Source organism: Chanodichthys erythropterus, chromosome 11 (assembly GCF_024489055.1).
Source record: "Chanodichthys erythropterus isolate Z2021 chromosome 11, ASM2448905v1, whole genome shotgun sequence".
NCBI classification, from domain to species: domain Eukaryota; kingdom Metazoa; phylum Chordata; class Actinopteri; order Cypriniformes; family Xenocyprididae; genus Chanodichthys; species Chanodichthys erythropterus.
In genome coordinates this window covers 55,639,761-55,658,930 of record NC_090231.1, presented here as the reverse complement: position 1 = coordinate 55,658,930, position 19,170 = coordinate 55,639,761, and the positions used below count along the sequence as shown (strand labels likewise).

The following is a 19,170-nucleotide window of genomic DNA, read 5'->3' as shown; positions in this document are numbered from 1 at the left end:
TAGTTTTTTTTTTTTTTTTTCTCTCTCATTAAAACCATAGATGTTTAAATCAAGAGAGGGAGGTTTGTTTCACAAAGTTTCACAAAGTGGTGGGGAAAATATCAACCCTGGCAAAAATTGTGGGGGCATGTCCCATCGGTCCCACCCGCAAATTATGCCTATGCTGACATGGGTTTTTCAACAGGTGGCGGATATATAAACGTCATATGATGCCAAATGAGACAAACATAAAATTGCTGCAATAAAATAACACATTTTTCCCCCCTAGGACATTTTACACTATATTTCAAAATTCACAAAAAAGTATTGGACTATCACTACTTTCTTCTTCTCTCTCTTGTGACAATCCACCTGTAGGAAGTCAGTACTGGTTGTTCAGGGAAGCCAACTTGGAGCCTGGCTACCCTCAAGAATTGATGGATTATGGCAGAGACATCCCATATGACAAGATAGACACAGCCATCTGGTGGGAACCCTCAGGCTTCACTTACTACTTCAAAGGAGACTGGTGAGGGCATAGTCTTATTTTTTGTTCCACAAAAAATCTAATCGTTCCCTTGAGTTGTTTTATATAATCCTCCTTGCAATGACTTAAGGCCCTGACACACCAAGCTGATGGTTGGGCCAGCGTTGAGCATCTGCCGGCTCAGTTTTGACATTATCAGGGGTATTTTGGCCGATTGAGCATGTTGAATTGGCATGCGTTGGTGTGATAGAGAACTCTGAATGACTGTTCAGCTTAGCAATCGAGTCAGTTTATGAGAATAAAACCTGAGCATTCCAATGCATGAATAACTTCAGTACAACCTGAGCCGCCTGGAATGAAGAAAGTGAACAGCATGATTTATATTAAAAATGGTTAGCAAGCGCTGCTTTGTTTATGGTGTGTATATCTGCTGTACTATTTACGGTTTTTGTTTTTGATTGATGAATATAGATTATTGATACCTGCTGATACAGACAGTTATTTCCTTACATCAGACACAGAACGCATGTGTTAGTTGACAGTCTCCTATAATCTTTGTGGTGTGTTCAAGCGCAGCTTTTTAGCCGAGACGCAGCCAACGAGAGGCGACAACACAGTCAGCTTTCATCGCCGCTAGTCCTTTTACGTCAGCTTGGTGTGTCACGGCCTTTACTGACCCTGGTTTACACCCGGTTTTAACATTGGTCTCGGGTGGTCCGCTGGGAGAGGTTGATGTTTACTCCTGGTATTAACGTGTCTCGCGTTCTTCTTCAGTGACCACCCCAGATTGGATTTCATCGAGAGGAGGGTTACTATTTTTTGACTACATATAACGGTTTTCCAATAAATGATGCATTTAAATAGATGCGGTGTCATTGAGCCAAATTCATACATACAACGATTTGAACACGTCTTTAATTGTATGACTTTCATTTCTAAATTAAAAAATAATGATAATTTTAATATTTTTTACAGAGCATTATGTCATATATGTCAGGGTGAAACAACTGTCCTGATATAATAATGAGAAAGATTTAGAAAAAGAAAGAAACCTTAAGTAGTTTAAAATAATATTTTATTATAATTTCCTAGAAAAAAAACTGCTTTAAAGCTTGTTGATGATGCAGTAAGTCTCTGAAAATATCACATCATTTGACCTTTTTATGACAGGGCTAAGTTAGTTTATATTGAAAAATGAGATTTTCCAATGAGTTTCCCAAAACTATATAATTAAAACATAATAAAAAATTAATTGCACCTGATATTTGTCACAATAATAATACATTTACCTCAATTTGTTTTATAAATTGTTTAATTTTATAAATATTTCATATTTGTAGAAGATATACAATAAATAATTGTTACGATGTGAATACTCTCATGTATAAAAGGCGTAAATAAAATGTTATTACTTTTTAAACTAGTTGAAAATTGGATAAATTCTAGACCATATCAAAAGTTAATGTACTTGTATTTATTTCTATTTGTTAACTTTTAAAGTCATACATGGCAAAGTTTAAAAGCTCTTGATTTGTGACAATGATAACATCCTTCAGTGTTTGTTTTGCATTCACATTTATGATACAAATGCAAAGTGACCTCCTTGAAAGTAGTGTGCACTTATGATGGGATCACCTGAGATGGATGTTAATATCATGTGTAAATGGGGTCACTGTGCTGTTGCTGAAATGGGTGCATTAAGGAAAGTCCGAATGATATGCATTGAATTTGTGTTTGATAAACTACAGGTACTGGCGCTTTAATGAGCACTCCAGAACCGCGGATCAGGACTACCCTAAGCCAATTAGTGTGTGGGGCACTTCTGTGCCGTCTTCTCCCAAGGGGGCTTTCCTCAGCGATGATGGAGGTGAGTGAGTGAAATGGTGTGTGGGGTTGAGGGGTCATCTAGAGCTTGTCACCTTAATGTACAGGATGGATGAGGATCAATCAAATGGTAAAACAAAGGAAGTGAGAGAAAGTAATGTATGAAATGTGATTTGAGAAAATAATGTGATATTATCTGGAAACACATCACTGAAACCTCTTTCCCATTTAAAGGGGACCTATAATGCCCCTTTTCACAAGATGTAATATAAGTTTCTGGTGTCCCCAGAATGTGTCTGTGAAGTTTCAGTTCAAAATCCCCCACAGATCATTTATTGTAGCTTGTCAAATTTGCCTCTATTTGGGTGCGAGCAAAAACACGCTGTTTTTGTGTGTGTGCCTTTAAATGCAAATGAGCTGCTGCTCCCGCCCCCTTTCCAGCAGAGGGCGGAGCTTTAACAGCTCAACAACAACAAAGCTGGAGAATCTCACGCAGCCAAAATGAGGATTGTCAGTAACTGTGTTCAGCCTTACATTGTTCAAGTCGGACACTGATGGAGAGACTCAGGAAGAAGTTACAACTTTTAGAATGAAACTCTAACATTTCTGAATGGTTAGTGGATAAATTTATGTAGTTGCTGTGGAGTTGATTCAACTCATAAATTCCTGCAAATTTAACTGTATTGACAGGATCTGTGGCGTGATACCGATTACCATAGATCTTTTTTCTTTTTTTTTTTTTTTTAAGATTTATTTTTGCCATCTTTTTGCCTTTATTGTGATAGGATAGTATAGAGTGAACAGGAAAGAGGAAGGAGAGAGAGTGGGGGAAGGGATCGGGAAAAGTCTGAAAGCCGGGACTTGAACTTGGGTCGCCTTAAACGTAGCAGCGCTCTGTCCACGAGGCTATCATATTATTTTTGATTTAAAGGAATACTCCACACAAAAATAAAATTGACATCATTTACTCCTTCTCATGTAGTTCATGTAGACCTGTGACTTTCCATGACTTTCTTTATTCTGTGGAACCCAAAAGAGGATATTTTGAAGAATGTTGGTAACTAAACAATTTTGGTTCCATTGACTTCCATTGTAAGGACAATGGCTGATTACAGAATACTTCCTAATTGTAACATCGACACAAGCATTTTCTGCTTTGAAGCAATATGTATTGTGAAAAATGCAATACAAATAAACTTGAATTGAATTTTGTGTGTGTTTGCAAGTGGAATCCCCCCCCCCCCCCCATTCAGTCAGTGAATAAAGCTAAATTTGGTTTATATGCAATGTCAGTGATGCACTCAACACATTTTTCACTCTCAAACTTTGTCTCTCACAGCTTATACATACTTCTACAAGGGTACAAAGTACTGGAAATTTGACAACCACAGAATGACGAGCGAGCCGGGCTACCCAAAGTCCATTCTTAGAGACTTCATGGGCTGTAATGTGGACCTCGATCCTGACAGAGACACCGACGTGGACCCGGGACGCAAGTGGCCTGATCGGCCACCCTTCAACCCGGACGCTGGCCGAGACAAAGACAAAGACAAGGAAAAGGACAAAGATGGAGACACCACCAATGATGTTGACTCTAAAGAAGAGACGGAAGAGAAAACGAATGAGGTGGACGTGGTTCTGAAGATAGATGAAACGGAGCGTACCATGAACATCATCATGGTGACGGTACCCCTGGTCCTGGTGCTGTGCATCTTGGGATTGATCTACGCTATTATTAACACACTACAGAGGAAAGGAGCACCCAAGTATTTAGTGCACTGCAGACGTTCACTGCAGGACTGGGTTTAACCTCTGAGAATGACCTCCGATCCTTCCATTTCACATGCCCAAAAACGTTGCACACAACACACCAACATAAACACACACACACACACACACATACACTCACACTTTCATGTTCACCCTTCTTTTCCTTTCCCATGGTGCTTTCCTAACATGTTGTCTATTTATATCAGAAAGTTTGCACATTGATTTTGTTGTTGGGTTTTCCTTTTCATAACATTTTATTTTATTTTGAATCAGGTTTTTGTGGGTTTTTCTTGCTTTCTGTTTTTAAGATGTCACAATCTAGATCTCCGATCACAGTGTAAAAGATGAACGGGAAGTCTTGCAGAGCAAAAAGAGAGGAAAAGGAAAGCGGAGAAAGGAATATCTCGCTTAGGAATATTTCTGCATCCATTTACCTCTTCTCAGGACTCTCAGCTGTGGTTTTCCAACTGACCGGGCAAGTCATAATACATCATAAAGACCATAAGGACTGTGGCCACTTTTATCATAACTTGTTGATAATATGTTGATATACAGTGGGGTCCAAACGTCTGAGACCACATGGAAAGTCTAATTTAAACCTGAAGTTTCAGATTTTTTATTTTTTTTTAAGTAACATTTTTTTTTCCTTTTTAATTTATTTTTGTTTATGCAGCTTGAGTGTTGCTGTCAAAGCAAATAAATTCATGTTAATTTTTCAGTTTAAACTGTTATTCTAATAATATTTTTAATGTAGAAAACATTTATTGCATTAAAAAAAAATGAAACATTTTCAACTAGTGGTCTCTGACTTTTCGACCTTCCTTTTTTGGAGTCAATTCACAAGCAACTGGACCTAGTTTAACTAAGTCCAGTTGTGTTTGAATTTTACCTGCTATTTCATTTGGTGTCATAAAATAGGGACTTTTCTCTTAATTTTGCTTGCCTAGTGCGATTGTAACCAAGTCACTTTTTATTGCCCCTTGTTTTAACATGTTTTATGAGGTTCCGTCCAAATTTGTAGAGCCCTCCTGACTTCTTTCTTGCAAGCTGGTGTGTTTTTATCTCCAACAGTGCCGTGATACTGTGGCGAAATTTTTTATTATATGAGAAGCATAACGTTTCGGTTGGATTCATTAAAGGGGGTTTAAAAAAGCTTAAGGCATTGAGAGAGATTGTACGCTTGCTGGTGCTGGAGCCATATGCTGAGTTTATATTTATATAATAGCTTTACATTGTTCATTCAAATGAAAATATGAAAAATAGAACTATAAAATGCATACGACTAGTGTACACCAATTTAAAATACACTTGAAAAAAGCTTCTTGAGGCCTAATTATAAATAAAAGCCTTAGTAGGGGCCCACTGTTGTAGGGAACGTTAGGTAATAGTCTAATTTAAAAAACAGCAGGGGGTGAAAGCCATTGTAACCTCCTTCTACCCAAACCCAAAGCTCTCCCTAACAAAGAAATATCACTTAGAGGTGGGCTGAGACGAGAAGGAAAGAAGCAGGGACAACTGTGAGTTCAAAAGGAAAGGGTGAAGATGCAGGAACCTTATATCTTAAGTCATTGCGAAAGGGCTTAAAGTGTGTTAGTAGAGTCTGAACTGGATTGTATTACAGTGATGGGGATATTTTAGGGGTTGGGGTGTAAGAAACAAACAGGCGGGAGTAGGTTAAACCCATTGCAAGCGACCCTCTTGAAGGCTGAAGCATACTTCTTCATGAGTATGAAATCATATATAATTTAGTCGTCTCAATTTGATGTTGCATTCTCAGAATAGCCTCAAGGGGCGCTATATCAGACTTAAGTGTAAACATAATGGTGACTTCCTTCACAAACAAGAATGAATTTTTCTTCTATGGCCAGATATTCAATTACTGCCAGGAAGCAACCATTTGAGAATCTTGCTGAGCAAATTTCAGTTAAACTGTAGACATGTTTCTAGCTAGCTACCTGAATAAAACATTGGTTTGACGAGACTTTGCAGTGCATTGGCCTCGCATTCACATCTGCGTTAGCATACTTGCTTAGAGTATATTTTTGGCCTAAGCTTGAGTCGCTTGGTAGATAGCGTGTGTAGCAATGCCATCCCTATATGAGAGCTTGTTGGCACACAGTCCCATGGCCCACATTGCCAGGGTCCACTGCCAGTTATTTTTGGATCGCATTCCTTGACCAGCAGAGGAAACAGGATCCTTGTTTCATTCACGAGTTATTCATACTGATGTGATCTACTAGGCAAAGTAGACAAATTAGGCAAGTTTCCTAACATTGTAAGATATATAACTGCTGTCAGGTAGGTCTGTGTTTGCTTTCTGTGGTGTTTGCTTAGTCTTATGTCTAACCTACATAAACACAGCTAGTATACTAGGACACGGAAGGCATTGAAAAACAAACCGCTGCCACTTTTTAAAGTGCCTCTGACAAAATCTCAGTCATTTACCCTTCGCAATCAGCGAGAGAGTATCGCCTTTTGTAGTGGAAGAGGTAGACCTAGAGGAGAGAACGAAAGTGAGTGGTATTATAAATATTGCCCTGTCAGACAAGGTAGAGCAGAAAGCACTTTGATAAATATTATTGGAAGAGTAGAGGAGACGCAGGACAGTCATGATCGGAATGCTGTCACTGATGAATCCCACCAAATACCGTTGCCAGGCGATCCGCCCCTCCTCGCAGTGCTCTTGTCGTCCGAGGAGATTTGGAGGAGAGTTAATCAGGCATAAAAGCTCTTCCGTCCCTCCCCCGATGCCCTTTACCTTCTCCTCCACTTGGCCAGATCAATGAGGAATACATAAACAGGCTTGAAGGATATCTGAAACGCTCACTCTCAGGGGCTCACTCAGGCCTTATTCCCATCTTGTTCCCACTACAGCCCATTCTTTGTCTAATTTTAATACTCCTTTATGGCCTTTTTCCATAATCTGCCACTTTTTTTTTTTTCTTAAACGTGCCATGATATTAGCATGGTCTTTTGGACATAATGTAGTAGCATGGTAATGCCATTCTTTTCGGACAAAACCATGATGGTTATGCAATGGTATTCTTGGTACCTTCAAAATCATCTACATCAATAGGGTAATAATTTAGTATGGTAATAAGGCCCAGATCATGGTTCTTTGAGGTCCTTGGGTACTCATCTCTGGCGCTCAATCCTTCCTTTTTCCACCCGTAGTGTTAAACGGCTTATCTTGCATTAGGCAACAAAATTAGGGTAAACGTGTTTCTGGTAGGATTGTCACTTTGGTAACTGTAGTAGTGATCCTAGAGGACTCAAAAGGTTAGCAAATGCTGTATTCACTGAGGTGATCAGGGCCCTAATGGTCAGTCTGGGCTGTATTCAATGAGAGGTGTTAGTGGTCCATACGCTCTGTATTAGCTGAGGGCCCTATTTGTCAGAAGGGGCCCGGGCCCTAGTGGTTATGTCCCACTGTATGTGCCCAGGTCCCTGGTGGTCATGTCCCACTGTATGTGCCTGGTGGCCCGGGGCCCTAGTGGTCATGTCCCACTGTATGTGCCCTGGGGCCTTACTGGTCATGTACCACTGTATGCACCCAGGTTCCTAGTGGTCATGTCCCACTGTATGTGCCCTGGGGCCCTACTGGTCATGTCCCACTGTATGCACCCTGGCCCCTAGCGGTCATGCCCCACTGTATGTGCCGAGGGCCCTGGCCCCTAGTGCTCATGTCCCACTGTATGTGCCGAGGGCCCTGGCCCCTAGTGCTCATGTCCCACTGTATGCACCCAGGTCCCTACTGGTCATGCCCCACTGTATGCACCCAGGTTCCTAGTGGTCATGTCCCACTGTATGTGCCCTGGGGCCCTACTGGTCATGTACCACTGTATGCACCCAGGTTCCTAGTGGTCATGTCCCACTGTATGTGCCCTGGGGCCCTACTGGTCATGTCCCACTGTATGCACCCTGGCCCCTAGCGGTCATGCCCCACTGTATGTGCCGAGGGCCCTGGCCCCTAGTGCTCATGTCCCACTGTATGCACCCAGGTCCCTACTGGTCATGCCCCACTGTATGCACCCAGGTTCCTAGTGGTCATGTCCCACTCTATGTGCCGAGTGCCCTGGTCCCTAGTGCTCATGTCCCACTGCATGCACCCTGGCCCCTAGCGGTCATGCCCCACTGTATGTGCCGAGGGCCCTGGCCCCTAGTGCTCATGTCCCACTGTATGCACCCAGGTCCCTACTGGTCATGCCCCACTGTATGCACCCAGGTTCCTAGTGGTCATGTCCCACTCTATGTGCCGAGTGCCCTGGTCCCTAGTGCTCATGTCCCACTGCATGCACCCTGGCCCCTAGTGGTCATGCCCCACTGTATGCACCCAGGTCCCTAGTGCTCATGTCCCACTCTATGTGCCGAGGGCCCTGGCCCCTAGTGCTCATGTCCGACTGTATGGACCCAGGTCCCTACTGGTCATGTCCCACTGCATGCACCCTGGCCCCTAGTGGTCATGCCCCACTGTATGCACCCAGGTTCCTAGTGGTCATGTCCCACTGTATGTGCCGAGGGCCCTGGCCCCTAGTGCTCATGTCCGACTGTATGGACCCAGGTCCCTACTGGTCGTGTCCCACTGTATGCACCCAGGTTCCTAGTGCTCATGTCCCACTCTATGTGCCGAGGGCCCTGGCCCCTAGTGCTCATGTCCCACTGTATGCACCCAGGTCCCTAGTGGTCATGCCCCACTGTATGCACCCAGGTCCCTAGTGGTCATGTCCCACTGTATGTGCCGAGGGCCCTGGCCCCTAGTGCTCATGTCCGACTGTATGGACCCAGGTCCCTACTGGTCGTGTCCCACTGTATGCACCCAGGTTCCTAGTGCTCATGTCCCACTCTATGTGCCGAGGGCCCTGGCCCCTAGTGCTCATGTCCCACTGTATGCACCCAGGTCCCTACTGGTCGTGTCCCACTGTATGCACCCAGGTTCCTAGTGGTCATGTCCCACTGTATGTGCCGAGGGCCCTGGCCCCTAGTGCTCATGTCCCACTGTTTGTCTTTGGCACAGCTGTGGGCTTTGGCGGCCCCTGGGAACTGGCACCACTGGTTCGGTCCATAATCCAGTCCAGATGGTATCTGATACATGCACTGTACCATGGTAACATCAGAGTAAGGTTGTTAGGGCACTAGTCTAGTATGCATAAAACTGTATTAAGTATGTTTGTTTCTACACTGATTTTCTTTCTTTTTTTTTTTTTAGAGATGATAAGGGTGACTAAACACGATTGTGGTAGACAATGGCTGATAAATAATCAAAACAGTCTGTTTATTTGTTAGTATGTGATAGTGTAGATTTTAAGGTCTAATATTTTCACCGTCATCTCAAATCAACTCTTGGCCAAGTTTAGGACTGGCTCTTATAACAATGGCCCCTCTCTCTTGCTGCATTATTGTCCTGCACATTGCTTCTGGCCAACAGGAAGATAGACTGGGCCCACAGCCAGGGCCACAAAGCTTCCTCCTACCAGCCCTCACACTAGCATTGCATACTAACAACAGCCTCTGTTCAGAAGGCTTTGAGTGTGAATCATGGACGTTGACCGTTTTGGTCACACCGTTCCCATAAACCCAGCTCAGGACCACTGCTATTTTATGCAATGATGGGTTTTTCATCACAGTTAAGTGGAATTTGACCACCCAAATGGGCAGTACAGTGACTCTACATATGCCGTGTGACTTCTCTCTGTGTATGTATATTCTCCTGATATAAACTTGAGCTCTGATCAGAGGTGCCTCTAAGAACATCCGTCCACACCATTTATTAACCAGCTGCAGCTATTCGACTGCAATCATTGTTGACTTACTGAATAAATAGCCAAAAAAAAAGAAAAAAAAAAAAGAAGGTTGAGACAATGTTGTCTTCGCCTTTGTGGAATCAGCTGTGTAGAATGAGACAGTGTGCATTATTCTGTGTCAAGGGTAGATTCAATATCAAATCAACCCTGTTGTGTGACAATGCGTCTAGGCATGCACACTGTCTTGAAGGGAATCTCACTTTACTTAATGAGCCTTACAAAAACATGCTGTTTAAAACTAGACAAACCATTTTAGACAAAATATGCAGTAGTAGCAAATCACTAACATTTAAAGCAATGCTGTTAATGTGCACAAAGTCGTGCTGCAGTGTTTTCTTAAACACCTCATCATCTTTATTAATAATGGTAAAATGAAATTTAGATGGTCATGTTTTCAGTTAATATTTTTCTTGATATTATCTTACATTTGGTCATTTTTAAAATTGTAAATAGTACCTTTTCAATATTTTTCTTTTGTGTGTTTTTTTTTTTTGCCTTGTTAATAACATTCCGATTTGTGTTTTTGATTGTTTTCTTATGTAGAAACTGAGGATTTTATACATTTGTGTTTGTTCACATTTTCTGAGTGTGTTTAACGATCCATGCTGGACATGTAAACAGTAATAATAAAAAAAAAAAAGGTATAAAAAAGAATTAAGTCTCTGTTTTCTGTAGGATTTCCAGTTACTTCTCAAAAAGATTTTCTTAGTCTTGTGCACAATTCAACAGTGCATCACATTACATAAGTAAAATGGGCTGCAAACACAATGTCATGTTGACTTTAAACTATACTTTTGAGTATGCATGAAAAAGCATCGTTTCAGTTTTTAATGTTCATTGTTGCGGTTGCCTTTCATGCTTGTCCATGTTTTGTCCACACTGAACTGTACAGTACAGATCTCCAGGGATCTCCACTGTAAACAAGCCTTGTCTTTTCCAACCCCCATCACTGAGCTCCCCTCTCTCCCAGGAGAAAGATCGAGTCCCTGAATCAGCCTACACTTCCTCTCCCTCAGGAAAGAGCAGGGCCACATGGGCCATGGGAGACGGGGCGGGATATTTATAGTTGCTGAAATACAAAGAGAAAAGAAGAGAAAGTGATCGAAGCATGAAGAACAGGTGCTACAAATCCAGAGTGTTGTAAATTTACATACAGTTTTAATTATCATCTGTGCAGGAAGCTTTCTGGATCATTGCCAGTTTCACTCTCCTACAACCACACGGTGAACCATTCCTTTTGTGTCCTTTTTCCTCTATCAATGTCTGTGTTGAAAAAATAGCAATAGCAAGTTTGACAAACTCCCATCCCCTCTATGTCTGGAATAAAATACACCGATCAGGCATAACATTATGACCACCCTCCTAATATTGTGTTGGTCCTAGTTTTGTTGCCAAAACAGCCCTGACCCGTCGAGGCATGGACTCCTCTAGACCCCTGAAGGTGTGCTGTGGTATCTGACACCAAGATGTTAGCAGCAGATCCTTTAAATCCTGTAAGTTGTGAGGTGGAGCCTCCATGGATTGGACTTGTTTGTTCAGCACATCCCACAGATGCTCGATTGGATTGAGATCTGGGGAATTTGGAGGCCAAGTCAACACCTCAAACTCATTGTTGTGCTCCTCAAACCATTCCTGAACCATTTTTGCTTTGTGACAGGAGCATTATCCTGCTGGAAGAGGCCACAGCCACCAGGGAATACCGTTTCCATGAAAGGGTGTAGCCTACATCGTCTCCAACAATGCTTAGGTAGGTGGTACTAACAGGAGCCGTAATGAAGAGAAGTTATGCCTGATCAGTGTAGTATCATACTACTCTTTCTGCAGTATCCAAATTTTCTGAATGCATGGATGACATTTTCAACTGTGAGAATAATAATAATAAATGTTTCTTGGCAAATCATCACATTAGAATGATTTCTGAAGGATCATGTGACATTGAAGACTGGAGTAATGATGCTGAAAATTCAGCTTTGATCACAGGAATAAATTACATTTTAAAATATATTAAATAGAAAACTGTTAATAATATTTCACAATATCACTGTTTTCACTGTATTACTGATCAAATAAATGTGTATAACAGACTTCTTGGTAAAACAACAACATAAATATCTTACTGACCCCAAACAGGCTATTAGTGTACTGTACATTTGCCTAAAGGTGCTGTATAAACAGATGCATGTACTGCAAAAATAGTATTAATATGCTTTGAGCTTACTGTTGAATTTGCATTGACTTTTTATTTTCATTGGAATGAATGAACCAGAATGTGGACTTTTTTTCTTGACTCATTGGGACTGTTAAAAACCATTTTAAAACCCCAAAATAACCATTTTATTTTCAAAACAATAACTGAAACCACTCGCTGAATGCAATATAATGAGGTAAAACAAGCAGGCAGACAGGTAAAACAAGCCCCCCCCCAGTATTCAAAGCCATCAGTTACAACCCCCCCAATACAATACAACTATACCAACGTTCAACCCCCCCAAAGTTGAAACCAAATCTACGCCCTTGGTTAACAGTACACTACTATTCCACTTCAAATGGAGGCTGAATTCAAAATAGCATACTAGCCTACTATTCTTACTATGTTTGCCATATGATTCTACTTAATTATGAGTTAATTACTTTCAGATCCCCACCTGGTGTTTGTTAAAGAAACGCACTTAACACTCGCCCCTCCCTGAGGCACCTGTTATTTCCTAGATCGTCTTGAAGAAAACAGGTGGGTCTGACGCTGTCGCTAACGTACCCTGTTTCAATTTTGACAGCATCCCCCACTCTGTTCAGTTGTCTTTGTCCCTGCTGGGGAATGAGGTCAGTGTTTTTAGCAGAAAGCATGTGGTTCAGAGTGTTTATTTGTGGAAGAATTAGGGTGGGCAGCAATCGCACACTATAAGATCTCTCCATAAAATCCTTGACTCTAACAAGATCCAGCAAGCACATTCTTTCTTAGGATTTATATGGTTTCCTTTACGAACAATTTCAAGTTTTCCTCCGCTAAACTTGTAAACAACACAGAACAAAACAACTTAACACACCTTTTAATTGCACGTGTCTAATGCGAGCCATGGGTCTACTTTGCCTGAATGTCGAAAGTATAAACTAATTTCCTAACACTCGACGAACACCTGCAGCTCTGAGGCGTTTTCTCTTAAATGAACCCTCCAAGGACATGCCTGTTTTTCTAACCTGACACACTTATGACCACACACACGTAACCCTAGAAGACACTAAATGCTTCATCAGCTTAATCTCTGCTCAAGGCCAGCCAAAAGACTGATTGGCACCTCTAAGGGTACACAGTGCATTAAAGAAACAGTGACACGATGGCTGAGCACAATGTGGTGTTGTGGAAACTTTATACCTCCAAGGGTCTTTAAACTATTTCCTGATCAGTAATGTTGTCAACAAAGTCCACTTAGTGCATGTCACATTGAATGCATTAGCATTATCGCTCAAACAAAAGTCATACGGGAAGAGGAAATCCAAGATTAATATGGAATCTAAGGGTGTTTTAAGAATGACATTCTACTCATATTATGCCCCTTACAGAAAATAAGTGCACTAAATTGTATTGAATGTCGACATGTAGTGTACTTCAAATCATAAAACTATTTTTTAAACAACTGTTCTTGCAGATAGTTTAATGAAATAATGACATAAAAGTAGGCCCAACTTCAGGAAAGGGAAATAAGTGACAATTGACCCTTCGCAAAGACCCGCCCCCCTTAGTTACTGTTGCTTTGTCCGACAAGCCATGGCGCTGTCACGCCACACAGAGTGAAAAATACATCGCTGAGCAAAGAGGACACTGACAACACGTCGACAGATTAAACAAAGTCCCAGCTTTCAAATTGTGTAATTTTTTTTTTAAGAAATTCGAAAAATAAAAACCGTTTTGTGGCTCTTTAATGTGTCGTCACAGATTGCTGTAGAGCCTCAGCTCAAGTGGCTCATGAACCGATCATCTCTTCCTACTAATTAATTAATAGCGTCAAATAAACATGAATGAACATGAGAAGAAATGTTGTTTGAAACGCGGAAAGACGTCAGTACACACCATTTTTCAAGCTCCTGACTGCTTTGTCGGACAAAATGGCAGATTCAGCGTTTAGATTGGTTAGATCGCTTGTCAATCAAACTCCCGGCGAACGGTCAATTGTGGTTCTTTATATAAAATAAGGGACAGAATAAGGCACACACTCAAAATATTTGTACTGTACCAAACAGTGTGTCATTTCAGTATCTGCAGTTAAGTATGTGTATAAAAGATGTAAAGGTTCTCATAAACAAATATGGATCATTCCATATCAAATCAACCAAATTTCTGACACTTTTCTGGCTCAAGTTTTGATTTTGTTTTTTTTTGTTTTTTTTTGAAGAAAGACAAATATAAATGAAGTGGCAGCCACAATAGCCCTGTTTGACACGTATCACAGCGTAGCAGTCAATATGGACATGTCCCGGCTAATATGGGACAGTTGGCAACCCACTCTAAAAAATGCATTTTTTTTCAACCAGTTTTGGATTTATTTTTTTAGCCAGCAATATATTAATAGTAAAAGGCATGTTTTCGCTCACCCCCAAATAGGGGCAGATTTGTGGGGTATTTTAAGGTGAAACTTGACCAGACCAGAGACTTATATTACATATTGTGAAAGAGGGCATAATAGCCCTTTAACCCAACCTGCTGGGTTTGTCCATATTTTACCCAACTTGGGTTGTTTTTAACCCAGCATTTTTTAGTGTAAAAGGCCACTCAAGTGTACTTATTAAAAGTACATTTTTCATGTGTTTCTCAGTACATAGTACATTATAAATCATAATCTTTTTGTCATGCTTTAAAATACACTTACAATATACAGTATTGCCAAAAGTATTGGGATACCCCTCCAAATCAGTGGTCCCAATCACCTCCTTGGTCACAGGTGTATAAACTCAAGCACTAGGCATGCAGACTGCTTCTACAAACATTTGTGAAAGAACGGGTCGCCCTCAGGAGCTCAGTAAATTCAAGCTTGGTACCGTGATAGGTTGCCACCTGTGCAATAAGTGCATTTGTGAAATTTCCTCACTACTAAATATTCCACGGTCAACTGTTAGTGGTATCATAACAAAGTGGAAGCAACTGGGAACAACAGCAACTGAGCCATGAAGTGTTAGGCTATGTAAAATCACAGAGCGGGTCAGCGCATGCTGAGGCTCACAGTGCGCAGAAGTCGCCAACTTTCTGGTCAATAGCTACAGACCTCCAAACTTCATGTGGCCTTCAGATTAGCTCAAGATGGGATGGGTTTCCATGGTCGAGCAGCTGCATCCAAGCCTTACATCACCAAGTGCAATGCAAAGCGTCGGATGCAGTGGTGTAAAGCAAACCATCACTGGACTCTAGAGCAGTGGAGACGTGTTCTCTGGAGTGACCAATCACGCTTCTCTGTCTGGAAATCCGATGGACCAGTCTGGGTTTGGTGGTTGCGAAGGAGAACAGTACTTGTGCCAAGTGTGAAGTTTGGTGAAGGGGGATTATGGTGTGGGGTTGTTTTTCAGGGGTTGGGCTTGAACCCTTAGTTCCAGTGAAAGGAACTCTTAATGCTTCAGCATACCAAAACATTTTGGACAATTTCATACTCCCAAGTTTGTGGGAACAGTTTGGGGATGGACCCTTCCTGTTCCAAAATAATTGTGCACCAGTGCACAAAGCAAGGTCCATAAAGAGTTTGGTGTGGAGGAACTTAATTGGCCTGCACAGAGTCCTGACCCCTGACGTGTCCGATAGAACACCTTTGGGATAAATTAGACTGCAAGCCAAAACATCAGTGCCTGACCTCACAAATGCGCTTCTAGAAGAATGGTCAAAAATTCCCATAAACACACTCCTAAACCTTGTGGAAAGCCTTCCCAGAAGAGTTATAGCTGCAAAGGGTGGATGAACTCCATATTAAACCCTACGGATTAAGAATGGGATGTCATTAAAGTTCATATGCATGTAAAGTCAGGCTTCCCAAAACATTTGGCAATGTAGTGTATTTTGATGTTGACTAACATACTAAAGCACATGTAAAGTACTTTATTTTATCTGTAATGTGTTATTCAATATTGCATTTAAAGTATATATATTTTAAAGGTGCCCTAGAATCAAAAATTGAATTTACCTTGGCATAGTTAAATAATTAGAGTTCTGTACATGGAAATGACATACAGTGAGTCTCAAACACCATTGTTTCCTCCTTCTTGTGTAAATTTGTGCAAAAGACCACTGAAGAACAGGCGAATCTCAACATAACACTGACTGTTACGTAACAGTCGGGATCATTAATATGTACGCCCCCAATATTTGCATATGCCAACTCATGTTCAAGGCATTAGACAAGCCAGTATTAACGTCTGGATCTGTGCACAGCTGAATCAACAGACTTTATGCAGGTAAGCAAGCAAGAACAACAGCGAAAAATGGCAGATGGAGCAATAATAACTGACATGATCCATGATATCATGATATTTTTAGTCATATTTGTAAATTATCTTTCTAAATGTATCGTTAGCATGTTGCTAATGTACTGTTAAATGTGGTTAAAGTTGCCATCATTTCTTACTGTATTCACGGAGACAAGACTGCTGTTATTTTCATTATTAAAGACTTACAGTCTGTATAATTCATAAACAAAACTTCATTCTTTATAAATCTCTCCAACAGTGTGTAATGTTAGCTTTAGCCACGGAGCACCATCAAACTCATTCAGAATCAAATGTAAACATCCAAATATGACGAATAATGACGAACACTTTGTAAAGATCCATTTTGAGGGTTATATTAGCTGTGTGAACTTTGTTTATTCAATGTATTATAGAGTTGCGAGCTTGGGGGCGGGGAGCACAAGCATTTGAATCGGCGCATTTTTAATTATGCTCAAATAAGCAGTAAAAAAAATTAATAATAAAAAATCTATGGGGTATTTTGAGCTGAAACTTCACAGACACATTCAGGGGACACAAACTTATATTACATCTTGTGAAAAAGGGTTCTAGGGCACCTTTAAATGTACTAAATTGTAACCTTATTACAAATGTGTAATTAAAAATGTATTTAAATACATAGCATACAAGTTTCAATACAATTGACAAACTATATTTAGGTTTACCATAAATGCTTGTCAGTACACTTTAACAATATCTTTAAGATATGTACTTAAGTACTCTTTCAACTAATTGCATTTAATATAAATTTAAACTATACATTTTTATTTAATTTCAGTAACCATGCAAGTGTCTAACTTAAGTGCAAATTAAGTTTGCACTTCAGTATATTCTTGTACAGTATATAAGTTGTCTTTTTAAAAGTATGTTAAAATGTACTTCTTCGTAAGGGTCAGTATGTACGTGTGTGTATGTATGTATGTGTATTATGTTAAATTTCTGTAAGTTGGGATTGGAATACCTGAATGAACGGCTACATTTGCCAAAATATATACAACCAAAAGACACTATGCTGGATGTTGTATCCCATAATACAATGTGCCCTTCTTGAAAGTACAGAAGCTCATACCAGTGTTTAGGAACATGAAGAGATAGATCTCCAAAAACGTAATTTGAAGGTGTAGAAGCACTTTAAAGTAATGATTCAGCATTATGGGCCTTTTCTGTTTTTACTGTCAGGTAAAACAGAGAAAAGTAGGATTTACGTGAGTTCAGTCTTGAAAAAGCATCTGAGGTCATTTAGCAGCTGGTTAATGGCCTGGTGGTGTAATGGCTGCTGAAGTCATCCATATGTTACACATTAGTGGAAAAATTATCATTGTAGTGATGATCTTAATGAGATTCTAGCTTGTAATGACCTTCCGGTAGAGCTGTAATGAAGAGAAGCTTTCAGAACTGCCAGTAAAAGGATGTTTTCTGATAAAGGATCTGCTAAATGCTATATATGACATAAAGACTCTGAAAGAAATGGTTAGGGAAAATATTTGTATTTCTCTTTACATGCATACTTTTTTATTACGGAAATAGTACACGTTAAAATAATATTACTTAAGTGTGAGCTGAATGTGATGTTCTTGGACATGAAATTACATGAAAATGTATTATAGTTTAAATTTATATTAAATGCATTCGTTTACAGTGTTTTTTGACCCACTTAAGTTAAGTACATCCTTTAATTAAAATATTTCTGTTGTTTTTGAAATATGTTTAAAGTGTACTGCTGAATGTACTGCCAAGTATTTATGCTAAACAAAATATACTTTATGTTCTTGAAACTTGTATTCATACATTTAAATATATTGCTAGTTACACATTTGTAATGATAAATTAGCAATTTAGTACATTTAAGAAAGATATATTAACTTGTAAATGTAAAAGCATTTAAAAAAAAAAAAAATAAAATATTCAAAGTATATACAATTACGCTTTCTTTTTTTCCCCCCAATAAGTATTGGAGTGAATTTTAAGGGTAAGTTTTATACTTTATACTAAATTCCAACTATTTGACTGACCTCTGAGTAAAAATAACTCTCCCATGTGTTATTTTGAAAGCATTTACCCACCTATGAGAAAATTTAGCATCATGCTGTTTTGTGTGGATGTTTGAACTGAAGAAGAGAATCATGGGATGGATTGCATCACCTCACACTGAGAATATGTGGTGATGTATGCTAGCAGAGGTCAGAGGAAGTGGGTTTGAGAGGGTCAGGTGGTCTGTGTAGGTCACTCTGTTTCCTGAGAGAAAGTCTTGATGAAGTAGTCGGGGTCTTTGCTCATCACAGCTCTCATTCTACTCCTTAGTTCCCATAACCTCCCTGTATCTGTGACATTTGAGGACACACACACAAACATACTGTATTACTCATATCACATGCTTACATGCCCAACAATCTTGTGCTTAATTGTACTGAATATTCACGTCAAATCTTAAAAGTTGTCTATTTTTTTTGTACTTTAATGTACTTGCAGATAATATGATACTAATGAAATAAAAGGCCACTTAAGTGCACTTAAAGAGAGTACACTTCCATTACTATGGTTAAGTGCACTTTGTAATCATGTAAAAAAAAAAAAAAAAAAAAGTTGTGTTTAACTTTAAAGTATGTTATAAATCATTGTTTTAAAAAACTTGCTTTAAAGAAGGGACACTTATTTTGATGTGTTGTCTTAAGTACTGTTTTAATTTTAACTGTTATTCAATATAGCGTCTTCATTAATGCAAATGTGTAATACAAAAATATTTAAATACATACAAGTAAAAACATACAAGTTTCAATAGAAATTGCATAAAATTTTAACCTTATCCTCTTTCTCAGATTTTCTTTTTCA

General features: G+C 39.9%; 1 protein-coding gene across 1 annotated transcript in view; it reads left to right on the top strand.

The window, feature by feature from the left end:
- The window catches only part of mmp15b (matrix metallopeptidase 15b), a 43,325-nt gene extending 32,859 nt beyond the window's left edge, over positions 1-10,466 (top strand). The window contains exons 8-10 of the mRNA XM_067400105.1: positions 358-508; positions 2,215-2,333; positions 3,630-10,466. Of these exons, the coding sequence (XP_067256206.1) occupies positions 358-508; positions 2,215-2,333; positions 3,630-4,099 (740 nt within the window). The 3' untranslated portion in view covers positions 4,100-10,466. The remainder of the gene's footprint in view (positions 1-357; positions 509-2,214; positions 2,334-3,629) is intronic.
- The last annotated feature ends 8,704 nt before the right edge of the window (positions 10,467-19,170 follow it).